Source organism: Meriones unguiculatus, chromosome 1, assembly GCF_030254825.1.
Source record: "Meriones unguiculatus strain TT.TT164.6M chromosome 1, Bangor_MerUng_6.1, whole genome shotgun sequence".
In the NCBI taxonomy this organism is placed as follows: Eukaryota; Metazoa; Chordata; class Mammalia; order Rodentia; family Muridae; genus Meriones; species Meriones unguiculatus.
Window position 1 is genome coordinate 119,221,576 of NC_083349.1, and position 17,704 is coordinate 119,239,279.

Below are 17,704 nucleotides of genomic sequence, written 5' to 3' on the forward strand. Positions count from 1 at the left end.
TCTGTGGTTTCAAAATTGAACAGCAGTTGCTTTTCTTAAGATACTTTCAGCCAGAAGTAGTGGCACAGGCCTTTAATCCCAGTTCTGGGGAGTCCGAGGCAAGTGCAGATCTACATAGGAAGTTCCAGGGACAGCTATGTCTACCTAGTGAGACTATGTCTCAAAAATATGCCCCCCTACCAAAAAATATTTTTGTAAGAAAACTGAAATAACCTTCAGCCCTGTTAACTTGAGACTTAGATTTTAAGTCCCCAAGTTACACCTACAGTTTATAGTGAGCTACATAGACAGTTGGCACTTCTGGAGGCTTGGTTTCTTCTTCTCTTAGTGCAGGTGCTAGAACTGCCTGGTCAGGTCCATGTGATTCAGTAGGATTGAAATGGAGGATTTCAAGCATTGGGGAGAAAAATGAAATGCCCATTTACCAGAGTCAAAACCCAAGGGTGCCTATCTTCCACCATGCATTCCCTATCGTCCTCAAAAAGATTATATTTAAGTCTAGCCACCATAATATATCACAATAAACACTGGCTTTTAATATCATTAAAACTTTAATTAATGTTCTGATTTTACGTGGTGGTTTAAAAAAAAATGAATCATCATGTTTGGAATCACCAGGGAAATGATACAGAAGCTAGAAAATCGTGCTGTTGTCCAGTGGCTGTGTGTAGTACATGTGGCCTTGTGAAGTATGCTGGGAAGTAGAGCTTATGGTAGACTTCCTCAGTTATGTCCTGTAATGTTGGTTCTTACAGATATGTTTAAAGAGAAGCAATATGTCATGGGTGGAGAGTGGCTTCTGGATCTTAATTCAACTCCTGTATTGGATGGTAGTGTGACTTTCAGCATGCTGTTTAGTATCTTAGATCTTCAGTTTAGTTTTTGATGAGATGGTTTTAATTAATAGTACTTGTAGGATTATTGTTGGAAATATTTAATTAAATACCTATTCATAACACCTGGGATTATCTAATTATTGTTCAAAATATTGTGATGATGATTATGCTTTAGAGTTTGTATAAACAGTGCAATTCATATTCCCTACTGTTCCGTTCCTGACACTCCTAACACCTGATTTTTATGTCATCCCTGGTAGTGTTCACAGTGCCCTCTGCTCCCTCTTGTCCTCATGCTCATTTTACAGAGGCTGAAGTTTCTAATCACAACAGCCAAGTATACTAATCAATGGTAAAGTAAATATTTCCAGTCAATCTAGGCAGTCTTGGTAGCCAGTTCATGTCCCTTGGTGTGCTGTTGATGATAGGAATAGATATAGTTTGAAGACCTTCTAAATATGGTCTGTGTGTAGAGACTCATTTAATTTCTTGCTAAAATTTCAGTGTTGATTACTTTTTTTTTTCTTCAGGAAATACTACAGAAATATGGTTTCCTTTATGATCTGTCCCGATCAGATGAAGGGAAACTTCATGACCAAGCTGTGGCCATGTGTTTAGATGGGCAGCCTCTACAGATGATTCAGCAGCTGCTAGAGGTGGCCATTGGTTCTCTCAACATCTCAACCAAGGATGTAGTGCATAGTGCAGTCACACAAATAATTTCTGCATTGAGGTAAGCTATAAAGTAATCATTACAGAAGACCTAAGGTAATATTTTGCCAATAATGTTACCCACCCCATAGCCATTATGAAGCTAAACTATCCCCAGGCATGTAGAAGTATGTTATATCTCGAATATTTTACAAACCTAAGAGATTACTTTTAGAGTGTTCAAACTCTTAAGAATTAAAATGTCTTGAGAATGGAGAACCGTGAGTATATGTCCTCATTGATATTATATTTGTGATATGCCATGAAGGCAACTCCTGGTTGGAATTCTTTGCCTCTACAAATTATTGAGAGAAGCAAGAGAAAGGCCCAATGACTTTTGAAGCAGGTAGCCAAGAGCCAGACTTCCCTGTGGCTTCAGTGTGTTTGCTCAGCTCCTGCCTTTTCTAATGTACCTTCTTGGAGGCAGTGAGAAATGGTGCCCAGGTAGTTCTTTTGATGAACTCCAGTCACAACTAGAGGTTTGGCATAGGCTAACTGTCTTAGGCATTGCTTACCTTAGGACATGAGTAGTATATGCTTGGCAGTAGAGAAGTTCTTGCTTCCTGTCCCCACATGGGGACATAGAACACAGCAAGCAGGAGGGTTAGAAAGGAGAACAGTGAAGCTAAGGGAATAATGAGGCATCCTGCACTTTCTGTGAATAATGTAATTAGGCGAGATTTAGTTGCATTTAATTTATTCTTCTTTTAAGCATTCTTTGTAATTCTGTATTGCTCTTGAGGAACTTTTTGATTAAATACATGTCAGTTTCTGAAGCTAAACTGAAATCAAATGAGCCTTTATCAGTTTAATTACCCCAGCCTCATACAGTTTTCACATTAATGCTCTGAAGTACCTAGCAATTTTATGCAGAGACAGACAAAATCCAGCAGCACCTTATTTTAGAAATAACAAATTCTGCATTAATAAAGCTTTGTTCTATTAGTCTGTTATGATTTCTCTGCTTTTGCTTATGAGAACCCTTTATTTCCAAGTGATAACAGATATTTATTTGCCATATTTTGTACCTTTTGGTTTATAATTACTGTTTCTTAACCAGACAAAGCTCACAAAAATAAACAATTGAAATATTAGTGCCTTTGGTGGCATTTCGGCTACTGGAGACTTAATTCTGATCAAGTCTGAATTATCACACTGATTCTAATTGCAGTGTAGTGAAGACATTTGCCCAATGTGAATGCAAAACTTGCAGCTATAGAAGGTTCAGGAGCATGGAGAGGTCAGCTGTTTCCCTCTGAGGGCCAAGGGCACTGCTGGGCAAGGCCCCTGCATGTATCTTCAAGTTAGGCTTAATAGGCATAGGAACAAAATAACAAAGACCCGAAAGTAACTGAGTCCAGCAGGTGGTTTAAATTGGAAAATATTCTGAAAACATGTATAAAATTTCTTTTTCCTCTGTTGCACTTTTATAATTTTCTAGTTTTAGACAGTAAGTAAATACTATTTTTTTTAAGAGCATCAAGCTGGTGAATTTAGAATACTATTACATATTTAATGTTTAAAATGTTTTAATTTTCAGTTGCTTTTGAATGATAGCATAGGTTGTGTTGTTCTCCTTGTAGACATGTGTGCACAGATTAGATCATGAGCTCCTTAAGGGAAGCCAAGCTTTCCATCCTTAGAGCTTCCTCTGAGCACACAAGATGTGAGCAATCACCTCACCACACATAATCCAGCTGGGTTCACCTGAGTGTATATAGAACATGTATTTCTGAGGCTTGATTGACCTCTCCTGACTCAATGATTCTCTTTCTCATCACAGTGGCAGCAGTGCTGATCTCTGTGGGTCACGGGACCCTCTCCAGGTTCTGGAAGGTGTTGTTGGGGCAGTCCACACCAGTGTGGACAATGGGTAAGACCAGGACATCTTAACCACCGCCACTGATTGGCTTTCATTGTGTTTTAGTTACTTCAGTATTGCTGTGAAGAGACACCATGACCAAGGCAACATATAAAAGACAGCATTTGTAGTTTCAAAGGATGAATCCATGGTCATTATGGCCAATAGCATGGCAGCAGGCAGGCAAACAGGCTGGACCAGTAGATGAGAGTTTGCATCTAATCTACAAGTTAGAGAAAGAGAGTGAGCTAGACTGGGCTTGGCACGATGTTTTGAAACCTCAAATCCACCACCAGTGACACGCTTTCCACAACAAGGCCACACCTCCTAATCTTTCCCAATACAACTACTGGGGATCAACAACTCAAATATTTGAGCTCATGGAGGCCATTTTCATTTGAACCACTACATTCTATGCGCTGGACCCCATAGACTTGTAACGGTATCATAATGTAAAATGTATTCAGTTCAACTTAAAAAGTACCCATTGTCTTTCACAGTTTCAAAACTATTTAAAAGTCTAAAGTCTCTTTTGAGACTCAAGGCATGTGGTTTTGAAAGCTCAAAGCCCACCCATAGTGACACACTTCCTCAACCAGGCCACACCTTCTAATCCTTCGCAAACAGTTCCATCAACTAGGGCCCAAGCCTTCAAATATGAGCCTATGAGGGAAGGTTCTCATTCAAACCACCCCAACCACTTAACAGGAAGGCAAGTCCAAGAATTACAGAAGTCTTCCTGCCAGCTGATATCCATGTCAATCCTGTCTGACCTCTCCTCAGCTAGCCAGTTTTTATTGAAAGTAATAGTGAGAATTGGCTTAGGAAACTCTCTACTCAGTACTGAGTAATAAAATGACTTTCCTTTGCAGTTGTTATTCAGGTGCACATATATTGTATATAGTTTCAATAGAGATTCATGGCCACTTGTGTATAATGTTCTGTTGACCCATTGTAACACTTCCCACTTCTCTTCATGAATTTAATTCTTAGGGTGGTTATGCTGGGTGCATGTGCTGTTGCTGCCTTCAGGAGATGATAGAAAATCTCACCACTTGTCCAGGATGATAGAATCAGGCTCTGCTTGACAGTGACTCCAGACTTAGCATGCAGGCTTAGCATGTCAAGATGGAAGTCCCTCTGTATATCTTCATGAGTTATAGTATATGTTGTAGATAGCAGTATATCTTCATGAACTCCATTTTGCCCCAGGTTTGAGAGGATACAGGATAAGCTTTCTGGATGAATATGAGAAATTACTGTAAGAAGGACCCTCTTGGTTCCTCTGCCTTATAATTTGTATAGTTTTCTAAACCCCTTTTGCTTGCAGGTCTTCAAATAAGAAAATAGTTGCAGCACTCTGGGGTAGGGGCACAGGTGGGGAAGAAGGAAGGAGGATGGGTTTGGGAGGGGAAGAGAGAGGGAGCCACAGGTGAGATACAAAGGAAATAAACTGTAATTAACAAAAATAAAATATAAAAAGGAAAGAAAATAGTTGTAGTGATGCCTAATTCCAATCCCTTATTGTAAAGAGATAAGTGTTTATTCTGTGTGATTACTGTGTGTCCTGCTCTAGTAAGTCACAGGGAGTTATATATGCATGAGAAGTAACTTCTAAATCCAGAGAAAACAAGCTTGCACATAGCCATAATAACTGCTATATAGTGGGAAGTACCATGCTGGAAGCAAGAGTGGAGGACAAGGGACGGCAGAGCAGGAAATGCAGTGGGTGACAGGGGTCTAGCCTCTGAACTCAGTCTGTTAGGATGGGGTGGTGATGGTATTCTGGCTGAGACACTGCACCTGAGCAGTGCAGGGGCAGCAGATGGTGGTGCAGGTGGAGGTGCTGTCCTTGGTACACTTAGGCGCCATCTAGCTGTTACACAAAGCTGCTGCCATCCCTGTCCCAGTCCCCAGGGGATGAAGCCCCTGTCAGCCCTCAGCTTCTCTGAAGTGGGCTTGGCTCTGGATCTGCCAAGATGAAAGGCCCTCTCTGCAACTGCATGGGCCGCTTCCACTAACTTCCAGAATCCTGTCCACTTGGGGCCATCTCACAGTTACAAGACAATGTTTTTCCCCATGAATTTCTAACCAGATACACTGAAGAATGTACCTTGGGTCTTTGAAATACAGGTTATTTATTTTTCAAGTTTCAAAAAAAGACTTTAGGGAGTGGAGAAGCAGAACAAGATATTCCTTTTCATTCCAGAGACAGAATAACTAAGGATTCTTGGGAAAAGCTTCAGTGGATTTTTTTTTCCTTGAAAAAAAAAAAAGCAAGAGAAGAAAGATAATATTATAACTTCTATTCCCAGCAAGAGCAAGTATTCTTGAGTTGGCAAAGCTACTATTTGCTTGATTTTCTGTTCCCCAGCTACCTGGTAGAGTTCTGTGGGGGAGACAGAGTGTATATTCTAGGCAGTTCCAGTTAGAGTCTCTGGAGGGACATGGGGTACCAGCCCCCCTAAAGCTTTGCTCTCAGGTCACTCCTTTCTGTATCTGACCCAACTGGTGTCCTCCTATGTGTTAATGCCAGGCCTTCTCTGCCCTTCCTCTTCCTCATGCCATACTTTGTTAGTTTCAACAGTGTAACTCTGATGACCACTATCCTGAGTATCCATAGTGAATAACCCTTTCCCATGCATGCCATCAGCCATCACACATACTTGGATACCCACTTGCACACACATTTATATTTGTATGCTCCTTGAGATTTGTGGATGCTCTCATTATTTCTGCCACCCAGATGTAAGAGAATATTAAGAATTGGAATGTGTATGAAATAGCCACCAAGTGTTTGATTTTATGGCTGTTATTTTTCAGATGTTTCATTTTGTTTTCTTGAGATAGAGTTACATGTATCTCATGCTGGCCTCTCTGTGAATCCCAGGATGATCTTGAACTTCTTTCTGTCCTTCCTATTTGTACTCCCAAGTGCTGGGATTACAGGTCTGCTCCACCATGCCTGTGTGGCTATTCTTAGTAAATAGTCTGTACTGTACCAGCATCAACTCATGCTTATGCTAGAGAAAGTGTCAGTTGCATTGTACCTGCAGCATACCTCTCCAGGCATCTCTCTCTTCTGTGCTGATTTCAGATCCAGGGAACACAGCACTCTCATAGTATTAATGGAGCCCTTAGCCACCAAACCAAATATGGCTATCTATACAGGTCTCATAGAATTTTTGATAGCAGCAAGTTAAAGGAGGGAGGATTTATTTTAGCTCGTGGTTTGAGGATGCAGTCTTACCACAGAGGGGAGCACACTAGTGAGAACAGCTTTTGGCTGAGACAGCAGGCGTGTGAGCCTGCTTGCTCACACCTGGGCTCTTTGGATCTGGCTCTGCCTTCCTTTCATACCTCTCTTTTTTTTGCTATACTGTGAGCCTTCACGGGAATTGCATAAATATCCTAAAGAACTTTCACTCAGCACCTTGAATTGCCATGTATCTGTAAATTCACCATCTTTCACTGCAGAGAGATGCTCCTCTGTTCAGGATTGAGAATTGTATTGTCCATGGGTATAACACAAATGTACATGTATTCAGAAGGCATCTTGGTACCAGGAGAAGATAAACAACATAGTTAAGTTCTCCTAGAGCCTAAAACCTCTTCAGCCATGGATTGCCAATGTGGTTTATGTTATCATATACCTGAAACTAGAGAAAACAGTGTGGGTACTCTCTAAGACACAAGCCTAGCCAAGGGCTTTTAAAACAGGAATCTACCCTCTCAGGCCAGCAATTGACAAAGAGGACCCTATGAAAGAAAAGACATCTGCACAGGATAGGGAAGTGCTAACTGGGTGAAGAGGCACTCTATACAGAACAGGAGAAATCCTCACTGGCCATACCTCTGATTGACGATCAACATCTAAGATACACAAAGATCCCAAATGGCCTACAGATCTGTGTAGAGAATTCTCAAAAGTGACTTGAATGACAGAAACTTTAGAAAAGTAAATTAAGACCTCGTGAGATTCCATGTCACTCTTCTCAGAGTGACTATTATCAAGAAATCAATTGACAATAAAGGAAGTAAGGAAAGAGGCACCTTTATTCACTGTTAATGGGTGTCTCCACTACTGCAGCTACTTTGAAACTTCGTAGATTCCCCAAAAATACTAAAAGCAGATCCTGTCATGTGATCTAGCTAGTCCACTCTTAAGCATGTACTCCAAGGACTTTATCTATATTCCCCACTGAGATGCATTCTCATCCAGGTATGTATCTTGCCACTGTATTCACAATAGCTAGGAAATAGAAAAGGCCTACATGCCTAGAGAGATGAATGGATAATGAAAAGTATACATACAGGCAATTTTATTCAGCTGTAAAAAATGAAATTATGAAATTTTCAGATAAATGAATAGAACTGAAAAAATATGCTGAATGAGGTAACATAGGCACAGAAAGAAAGAAACTGTGTATAGGATGCATACTTAAGAGTTTTGATAAGGGAAGGCCCTGAAGATCTCAGACAATATAAGCTGTTGTCGTGCCTCCTGTTCATTGGACAGAACTAGTTAATGAGAACTATTCCCAAAATACCATAAATTTATTGTAAGACAAATAGGTGAAGCTGGAACCAAACTGGAACTTTCTTCTGTACTTCCTAGTTTTTATGGTACTGAAAGGTATTTTGCAGGTTATTAGGGAAGAAGAGGTAGTACTGTGCAACTTTCAACCTGTGTTGCCAGGCAAGATGTACCCTCTGGTCCAATAAAGCATGACTCTTGTGGGATAACCAACTGCCCTCAGGATGAGTGTCATCCAGTTTTCCAGTTTTTAAAGAAGATGCCAAAGGTGACCGTGTGTGTGTGTGTGTGTGTGTGTGTGTGTGTGTGTGTGTGTGTGTTTGAATTTTAATTTGGAATCATCGGGATCCAAGCTAATCCTACAGTTGGGTTGCCCACTGACCTTCAGTAAAAAGGACTGGGGAAAGTACCCTTAGTTCTCTTTAGGACTTCAAATTCTATGACATTTATACTTACAAGAAATATCAAAGGTCTTATATTTTGCATATTTGAATGAAGTTTTCTTTTTCCCATCCTCAGATAAAAATAACTAGTTTGATTAGTATATCATTTAAACATATCTTGATACCTCTCAGTATACTTTAACTATTTAGATTTAGATGTGGCTTATTTTCTATGTCTGTGTTGTGTTGGATAAATTTATGGCAACTTGACACAATCTAAAGTCATCTGAGCGGAGGAAACCTCAATAAAGAAAATGCCTCCATAAGATCCAGCTTTCAAACATTTTCTTAATTACTGATCAGTGGAGGAGGGTCCAGCCCATAGTGGGTGGGGTCATTTCTGGCCTGGTGGTCCTGGGTTCTATAAGAAAGCAGGCTGAGCAAGACATGGGAAGCAAGCCAGTAAGTAGCACCCCTCTATTGGCAACTGCATCAGCTCTGGCCTCCACGTTCTTGCCTTATTTTAATCGCTGTTCTGATTTCTTTCGATGATGGGCTACATGTGGAAATGTAAGCCAAATAAACCCTTTCCTTTTGGGTTGCTTTTGGGCATGGTATTTCATCACAGCAAAGGTAACCCTAATTAAAACAAGTGTCATGAAGAATCTGGAAACTATTTTACCAAAGACGTTCTTATCTATTCTAAAAACCTCTTCTTGACTCAGTTGCTTTTTGGTTGAGAGCCCCTTTCTTTCTTTCGTACTTGCATGGATGTCTTTCCATGCTACAGGATGACTAGAGAAGAGTGGATGGGCACTCACACCTCCTGGAGTTTCACATCCTCAGATAATTAACATGCTTGGCTTGCTGCTGCTGCTCTTTCCTGTTGGTAGAAGTGTTGTATATCCCCCACGACTCTTTATCTGTTGAGCCACAGCTGATTATGTGTCTCTGTGTCCCTATTAGTTGATTGTTTTTAAGTAATTTTTTTTAAATAAAAGTTGGCTCTTTACAGTGTAATACCTACTTCTTCCATCCTAATTATAGGACAGAGAGTAGAAACAATTGCTTGTTATTTATAGTGAAACTGTAGATTTTAATTTTAACTATTTAATAACTTTTACTAATCATTTTTATAATGAGGTAAATGTGTTTTGAAATGATTTCTTTATTGTTATTCTCATTAAACCGCCTTTCCTCTACAGAAATAAAGTCACTTCCCTCCTCCTTCTGGATCTGTGCATTACTGACTTCCTGATTTTTATCTGCACTTATTTTATTCCCCCATCCCACCTATTTATCTTTACAATTTTCAACCCACAGAAAAATGGCAAGGATTAAAAATCTCACCTTTTTCCTTTTGCCATTATTTGGCCAGTTGTGTGTGTGTGTATGTGTCTGTTTATACATACTTACTGCTTTATAAGAATGACTGTGAATTTTAAAAACAGCCTTGAAGCTTCCTGGCTCATGCCCTGACAATTGCTTTCTAAGAGTCCCTTTCTTTCTGTACAGTCATTCTGACTCCTGTTTTGAGGTACAGTGAAATTTGTCCAAGACATGATGCCTTTGGAACAGTGTTTGAGGTTTAGGAATGAGTTCTCATAACTTGATTATATATTTTAAACATCAACTAAAAATTAGAACATGTCTCTCCAAAATGCCAGATATTATTAACTGTATTATAAACTCAAGGAATAAAAGAGTCCAACTCAGTTATTTGCCAAGTGTTACGATCTCTCTGTATCTCATCAGTAACTGTCGAGATGCTGCCAAGGGACTATGTAACATGCTTCAGAACGCTCAGTGGCGCTACACAGTAATTGACGAGACAAGGAGCAGATAGCCCAAGTAGACCTCACTGCCTACTGTGAGATCTTGGGGGATCACTTTCTTGTCCACCCTTTAGAATGGTGGCAGCATACATGAAAACGGTGGCTGTGAAAGTAACCCCTCATAGTAAACCTCCATAAATGATCATTCATATTTTCTATGGCTCACCATAGTGAGATGGATTATTTGGTCTTCATGACTCCAGCTTGCTGACATCTGAGCTCATCCTGCTCACCTTGACACTTAAGTAGGAGGATTAAAACACCAGCTTCTTAGAAACTGGTTTGGATTTGTTGGCAGAAATGGACTTCAAATTATTTTCTTCCTGGTTTTTTAAAAACATGTTTATTTATTTATTGGCAGTTTCATACATTTATATGATGTGTCTTGATCATATCTATGCCTAACTCTCCTCTCCCCCAACTCCAACATGTTCTCTTCACATATTTATGCACTCTTGCTTGTGTGAGCCTTCCCTTCCCCCATCTCAGCCCACCAGGTCTAGTTAGTGCTGGTATTTTGACTGATCTTGCTGCTGGCCTGGTCTTTTACTGGTCTTGTGCAGAAAACCATACCTATAATGAGTTCAAGTGTACAGCAACCATGCCATGTCTGTAAGACATTTCACAGCACTCCTTATCCTCTGCCTTTTTTATTCTTTCTGTTCCCTTTTCCTGATATTCCCTGAACCTTGTGTGGGTTGCTATTAATTTCTTTAGATTTATACCTATTTCTTCTAGATTTATACTTGGGCAGCGAATGGCCTCCACCTGAGGCTGCCCAGCCTACACATCTTCTCTGCTGTTTTTTAAAGTGGTGTTGAAGTTCATTGCTTCAAAATCCACTACCATCCCTTTTCGACTCCTTCCCAAAGCCTTAATTATAATTAGGCATGTGCTAGGTGTGTTACACACATTGAATTTACTACTTTTTTTTTTTTTTACTGAAGTCTAAACAACCCTCTGAAGAAGGCATTGCAATACATATCTATTGACAGTTAAGGAAACCAAGGCTCAGAATTGTATCAAGAATGCTGTGTCTAGGATCTGAAGCTTCAGCGCCTGCACTTTCCAAAGGCTCCTCCATACTGTCTCTTTAGCCTGTGTTCATTGTCTTGGTTTCAGAAGTGAGAAAACTGTAGCTTGCTCCTCTCTTCACCCCATACCGGGCCTTTAATCTCTCACTGAACTTCCATGCCCTTTGAAATCTGTGCCTTTTCCCTATCCTCTTTGTCTGAGTTCCACTTATCTATCTTTGTACTTCTGCACATCCTGTCTATCCTTGTTCCTATTTCTGTGCCACACCTCTTCCTCCAAACAGTTGCTCAATTTTGTCACATTAATAATACAGATAAAGGCCAATTCATAGATCTTTCTTTTCCATTGTGTTAGTTCTTTGAGGGCAGACACCATGTAAATTTTTAATGTCTGGACCATCAAGTACAAGCTGTAGTGCTTTGACAGCAGTAATACGTATGAAAATGATTCTGAAGGGGATGGTAGCTATTAAATACTTCCTCTGTCACGTAGGGCAAGGTGCTCAGCTTAGGTTGTCTTGGTTACATAGATTCCAGCAGATACTTCCTCAAGACCTTTAACTATAAAGCAGGAGTGGTGACATTCATGGTTTATGTTCAGTGTTAGAGAATGATGTTGCTGAGAACCAATTAGGTCTAAAAATGATTTTGCTGATACTACTTTACAGAAAGTGTTAGGGAAATACCTGTGCATTCTGTCTTTCTTTCATAAACATTTTCCACAACATATACATACTTCTAAGTATGTCTTCACTGTGTGCACAAGTGTGTATACATGTGTGTGAGTGTACATACACATAGATATGAGTGTGTCTTCACGTGTGTATAGGTGTGCATGCATGTGTGTGCAAATGTGCATGTGTGGAGCCCAGCAGTTTTTTTCAGATATCTTTCTCAATCACTCTTCTCTTTAATATTTTTTATTTTTTTAATTTAAATTTATTTTTTATATTCACTTTACATCCTGATTGTAACCCCCTCCCTCATCTCCTTTCAGTCCCACCCTCTCTCCCACTTCCCCCATCACCCTCCCCTATTCCTCCAAAAGGGGGAGTCCTCCTCTCCTACAATCTGGCTATCAAGTCTCTTGGGACTCCTGCATCCTCTTCCTATGTGGCCTGGCAAGACACCTTCCCCCCACAAGGGAAAAGTGATCAAAGAGAGGACAACAGAATTCGTGTCAGAGACAGTCCTGCCTGGACTGACCTGCCTATCAGCTACATCTGTGAAGGCAGTCTAGCTCCTCTCATGCATGGTCTTTGGTGGGTGCATCAGTCTCTACAGGCCCCCTAGGCCAAGATTTGTTGGCTCTATTGGTCTTCTTATGTAGTTCCTTTCCCCTCCAGGTCCTTCTATTCCCCCACTCTTTCCTATGACTCTGCCCTCTGCCCAAAGTTTGGCTGTTAGTCTTAGCATTTGCTTCATTTTTAAATTTTATTTACTAGTTGTGTGTGTGTGTGTGTGTGTGTGTGTCTGTGTGTGTGCATGCGCACAGACGTGCGCACTTGGTTGTATATTATTATATTGTACTGTGTGCATGCAGTGCTTATAGCAGCCACAGGAGGCATCATCCCCAGTAACTTGTAGGGCTGGGGATATTGGGGCTGGAAAACAATCTCAGGTCCTGTGCCAGGCCAGCCAGTGCTCTTAACCACTGAGTCTCCTTTCCAACTATCCAGCTTAGTCTGTGAGGTAGACTCTGTCACTGAACCCGAGCTGACCAAAATGGCTAGATGGATGGGCCAGCAGAGCCCTAGAATCCTTCTTTCTCTGCCTGCCTGCCTGCTGCCATGCCTGGCTTTTCCCATGTGGTTTCTGGGAGTTAAAATCAGGCCCTCTTGCTTGTTGGCAAGCACTTTACTTACTGAGCCAACTCCCCACCTCCAGCTTTTCCCATTTCTAATGAGCCCTAAGAAAGAAGGCTGACTACCAGAAAAACTAGCAAATGATTCCTAAATTTAGAAATGTATAAACCAATTCTTTACATTTTTCTCTTAAGTACTAATAGTTTTATTTTTAATGTAAGTTTCCATAAAACAGCATTTGTGAGGTAGGCATTCTGTGGTAGATACCAAGAGACATGCTCAGTGACAAAACAGAACTTAAGGAGGCTTTTTGTGTTTAAATGTGTTATCTTCTTGTTAGAGCAGGAATTGGCATAATGTTTGATTTGGTCTGAGACTCAGTTTAGGTGCTTCATGCCAAGAGCTTTGTAAGGATGTGGTTGTACAAGCAGCTGCATAATTCAGGGCCTCAGGGAAGGGAGTCTGCCCTGTTTGACACTTAGCAGCGGTCACTGACACCAGCTAGTCAGGGAGGTTACTGAGTGGCCCCTCTGGGACTCTGAGAGAACAGACGGGGTGGAGAGGTGTGCTGAACGTCCTTTCACAGCACACTTCTAGACTCTGCAGAGTGACAGTAGCCGAGCAGTCAGTGTCTGTCTTCAGCTGCTACTAAGTGACTCTGTAGCCACCTGGAGAAATTGTGATCACAGTGGGGAGTGATGGCGAGGTGCGGGCAGGAGAGTCAAACTGCTGCACAGAGCAGGTACCTGGGAGATTATGCCACCTCTCTGTCCTAGCAGGTGTTATTTATGGTGTCTCATTCTCATAGCTGTTGCCGAGGAGTAATTGAGTATATAAAATTACTAGGCTGGTAACTGGTGCTGTTAGTATGAACAGTAGAGACAAGCTTTACAATGTGTTAAATTTGCATAAGAAATAAACTAGCCAAGAGCATCGTGCTTAGCGGTTACTTTTTGTCAGCTTTATGTGTCTCAGTTTAATAAAAACTGCTTTATGATTATATTTATTTTATATAGTTTTAATATCAATATGGTTTGCTGTAAGTCATTTAAAACTTGATTTTCGTGATTTTTTTTTTCCTGTTAAGAGAAACAGAGTCATCCATCAAGTCTTTATATGGGTGGCGGCTTTTTGATTACCAGAAGGGACACAAAAAGCCTCAAGAGCTTCTCTTTCCACCTTGTCCACTCTGCAGGGAGGAGCTGGTGTCCGCTGAGGACCTGCTGCAGTGGCTGCGGCCTTTCTGTGCTGATGATACCTGTCCTGTGAGGCCTCGAATCCAGGCACTGCAGCTCTTAGGACAGTCCTTCCACTTGAGTGAGGAGGACAGCAAGCTCCTGGTGTTCTTCCGAACAGAAGCCATTCTCAGAGCAGCATGGCCTCAGAGACAGGTAAGCAGCATCTGCATGCCGATCCTTCCTCAAATCATTGGTAGGCACAGGGCAGCTTCAGCTGCTAATAGTAACCGTCTGGGTAATACAGACTTGCAGTGTGTTGAGTGTGCCAGCTGCTTGATGGCTGAGTATGGACCATACAGTCTCTTCTGATTTTCCTACTGGGCCACACATGACTGGGCTTTCCGAACATGTCCACCATGTCCACACACCATCTTCAGGACACTAGTGATTAACTGGGGCCTCACCCTCTCCAGGAGAGATGCCTTTGTGGATAGACATGCAGGTGGCTTCAGCCAGTTTTTGCTCTCCTCACTTTGATACACTTTTTCTTCTGTTCCACCATGTGCTAGGAGAGACAAAAAAGTCAAAGTTTCTCCAGACCTTTCCAGGCTCCCACAGCCCTCCTTTCTGGAACCATCTCGGATCACTGCAAACTTTACTAAACATTGAATTCTCAAAGTTAAAACTTCTTTAGTTACCTTCCTTCCTTTCTTCCTTCCTTCCTTCTTTCCTTCCTTCCTTTTTCTTTCTCTTCTTTCTTTTTGAAGCTTGTCTCCTTAGTATCTTGGAAACTCTGAAAGATACCAATCCTAGCTTCATCTCTCCACTTTACACAGCCTAGAACCATTCTTAGAAGCTCAGTTGAGGGATTGCCAGGTTAATGATTGATGTGGAGGTCAGAGCTCTCTGTGGGTAGCACTATCCCTAGGCAGAGATCTGTGCTGCATAAGAGAGACCTAGAAAGCAAACCAGTAATCAGTGCTCCTCTGTGGTTTCTGCTTGACCCTTCTGTCCTGGCTTCCCTCAATGGTGAAGGGCCACTGAAGTAAACCCTCTCCTTTCCAAGAGGCTCTGCTCTGGCCATAACCTGTTGGCTCTCATTCTTGAAGTCCACACATAACTTCTTTTCAGGTATATTTGCTCTGTGATGAAGCAAATGTTCCGGCCCTCTGGAAATCTCTCCCATGAGTCTCAGAGTGACAAGTGAAAGTAATCTCATGTCTCACTTACCTTTTAATTTCTCCCCATGTCTGCTTTCTTCTTAGAGAATAACAGTTTTCCTGTGCTTGTCAGATCAGGTTTCTTAAATATTTGCTAGCAGAAATGAACACACCCATTCTGCCACCCTCAGTACTCTCTGAGGAATGCTGTGGTGAGTGTGTCTCCTCTATGTCTGCCTGGCATTGGGGATTTATATATTTTCAGGAGGACAAGGGAATTTGATGAGGAATTTTACTTCTAGTTGAAGCAACTTTTTGGTCCTTGGGAAATGAAGCAGAGGTTTCAGGATGGAAACCTTAGAATGCTGTGTTAATGATGTCCGTGGTTCAGATCATTTCTTCAATTACTGTTTTTCAAAGGTTGTTTGATCTTTCTCTAAAACAATGGCTCTCTGGGGCACTGTGGGCATTGTGTGCCTCTGTCAGCCTTCGGCCACTAGGCTGTAACCCCAGGAAGTCTCTTACACTGAGGTCCAGGACACTTTGTGTGTAAAATAGAACCTTGAACTAAGGTGGACAATGGGCTGCTCACCTACTCTGCTGTTCAGTCCTTGCCATCTGTGCATCCCAGATACCTGGAGAATAGTGTTTTCCCTATGTGCTTTCACCTTGGGTACAGTTTCCCTACTCCCTTTCATTCCTCAGAAGTATTTTCGGAACCATTACTGATAGAGACCCATTCTTATAGACTGAAGATGAAAATAGATAATGACTTTGCAGTGTTCAATAACAAAAAGAAAATGTGGGTGCTACATTCACTGGTAATCCTCTTAGGCAGACTTTGCATACATCAAAGAGGAGCTTAATATTTAATTATTCTTGAGGTACCCAAAGTAATGGCCCCACAAATCACTGTGTTGCTGGGAAACCGCCAGCACCTTCAAGATTCAACATGTGCGTGATGCCAGCCTCTCACTGTGTCACAGATAGGCATCGATTTCTAGTTTTCTAGTGATTATTTAATGGAATTAAAAATTCAGAGACCCTCATTTTTTCAGCAGTTTAAGAGGCTTTAATTTCCTTCCCAGAAATGCACCCCTTCATGGTATGAGTGGGGTGCAATGGGAGGGGGGAGGGAGGGCATATTATATTAATCCCCTTGGTGCAGTTTATCAGACTTTTTCAGCTTTTGTAATTTTCTAGTTAACTGGCGCATGAAAAATGTGGGTCAAAATACTGATGTTTTCTTTGAAAACTTTCATACCTCAGCACCTCAGATTTTCCCATATTTTTATGTAAAAGGAAACACTTAGCTTGAGAGTTTTCCCTTTATACTTTCCAGCACATTTGATTTTGGGGTTCAAGGCATCGCTGGAGAGATTTGCTTAAGATAAAACCTAATCTTGTTATTAAATCATGTGACTGCCTAGTTTGAAACATCAAGTCCATGCTAACTCTTCTGTTTCGGAGCAGCTGGCCTTCATTTTCCAAAATATTAGCAAAATATGTACTTCTCCTGTCAGATAGAGCTAAAGAAATGTAGTATGCAAAGCTGTGTGTAGTTCCTTGATAATTTACTGTTGCATTAAGTATCTTCAGAGGTAAGGATCTACAGGTGTGGTTTGATCTCGGGTCTGTGAGGGTACACAGTGATACCGTATCTCTAACAGCCATGATGTCCTGCTGTCCTGGAGGTGCAAGAGGCTCGTTCTCTTCTTGCTCAGTAAGTATTTTGTAGGAACAGATCTGAACATCCAGACCTGAGAAGTCACTCAGGTTTTATTTAGCACAGATGTGACCTTTCTAAAATGACTCCGCAGTTCAGTACAGTCTGCTTCATCGCTGTCTTAATTCTAAGTCACTTGCCACTGTCCAAAAACTTCTTCTTCCCCATCTCTGCCTGTTTGTTATATGATGTCTTTCTTTTCCTGTTAGAATATAAATTCTGTGAGAACGGGGATCTGAAAGACACTCTGTAAATATTTGTTGAATAAATGAATATTAAGTCTTTAAGAACCTGTCCAAGGTCATGTTTCGAATGCCACGAGGGAACTGCAGCGCTGAGTGTGCTGCTGTTGCCTATGTCAACTGCTTCCTTATCTGCAGGCCGATGATTTACTTGGAGTGATGGGAAGATGTCCTTATAGAGTGGTCCGCAGCATTGATGTGGCTTTGTTAGTTTGCTGCACTTTACTCACGGTGACTTTTGATTATCTACTGCTTCTCATGTGGAAGCAAGGAAGGCACAGCATCAGTATCTGGCCATGAGCAGGAGAGCTGAGAGTCTAGAAGAGGACTCTGTGATCTCTTTTCCCACAGTGGTTAAAGTCAAGACAGCATCCATGTTAATTGCTTGGAGATCTC

General features: G+C 41.3%; 1 protein-coding gene across 5 annotated transcripts in view; it reads left to right on the top strand.

The window, feature by feature from the left end:
• Nbas (NBAS subunit of NRZ tethering complex) overlaps positions 1-17,704 on the top strand; it is a 307,505-nt gene that overhangs the window by 255,409 nt on the left and 34,392 nt on the right. For all 5 annotated transcript variants that reach the window (XM_060366017.1, XM_060366025.1, XM_060365995.1 and 2 more), the window contains 3 exons: positions 1,367-1,569; positions 3,331-3,420; positions 14,198-14,393. In XM_060366017.1, coding sequence (XP_060222000.1) covers positions 1,367-1,569; positions 3,331-3,420; positions 14,198-14,393 — 489 coding nt within the window. The remainder of the gene's footprint in view (positions 1-1,366; positions 1,570-3,330; positions 3,421-14,197; positions 14,394-17,704) is intronic.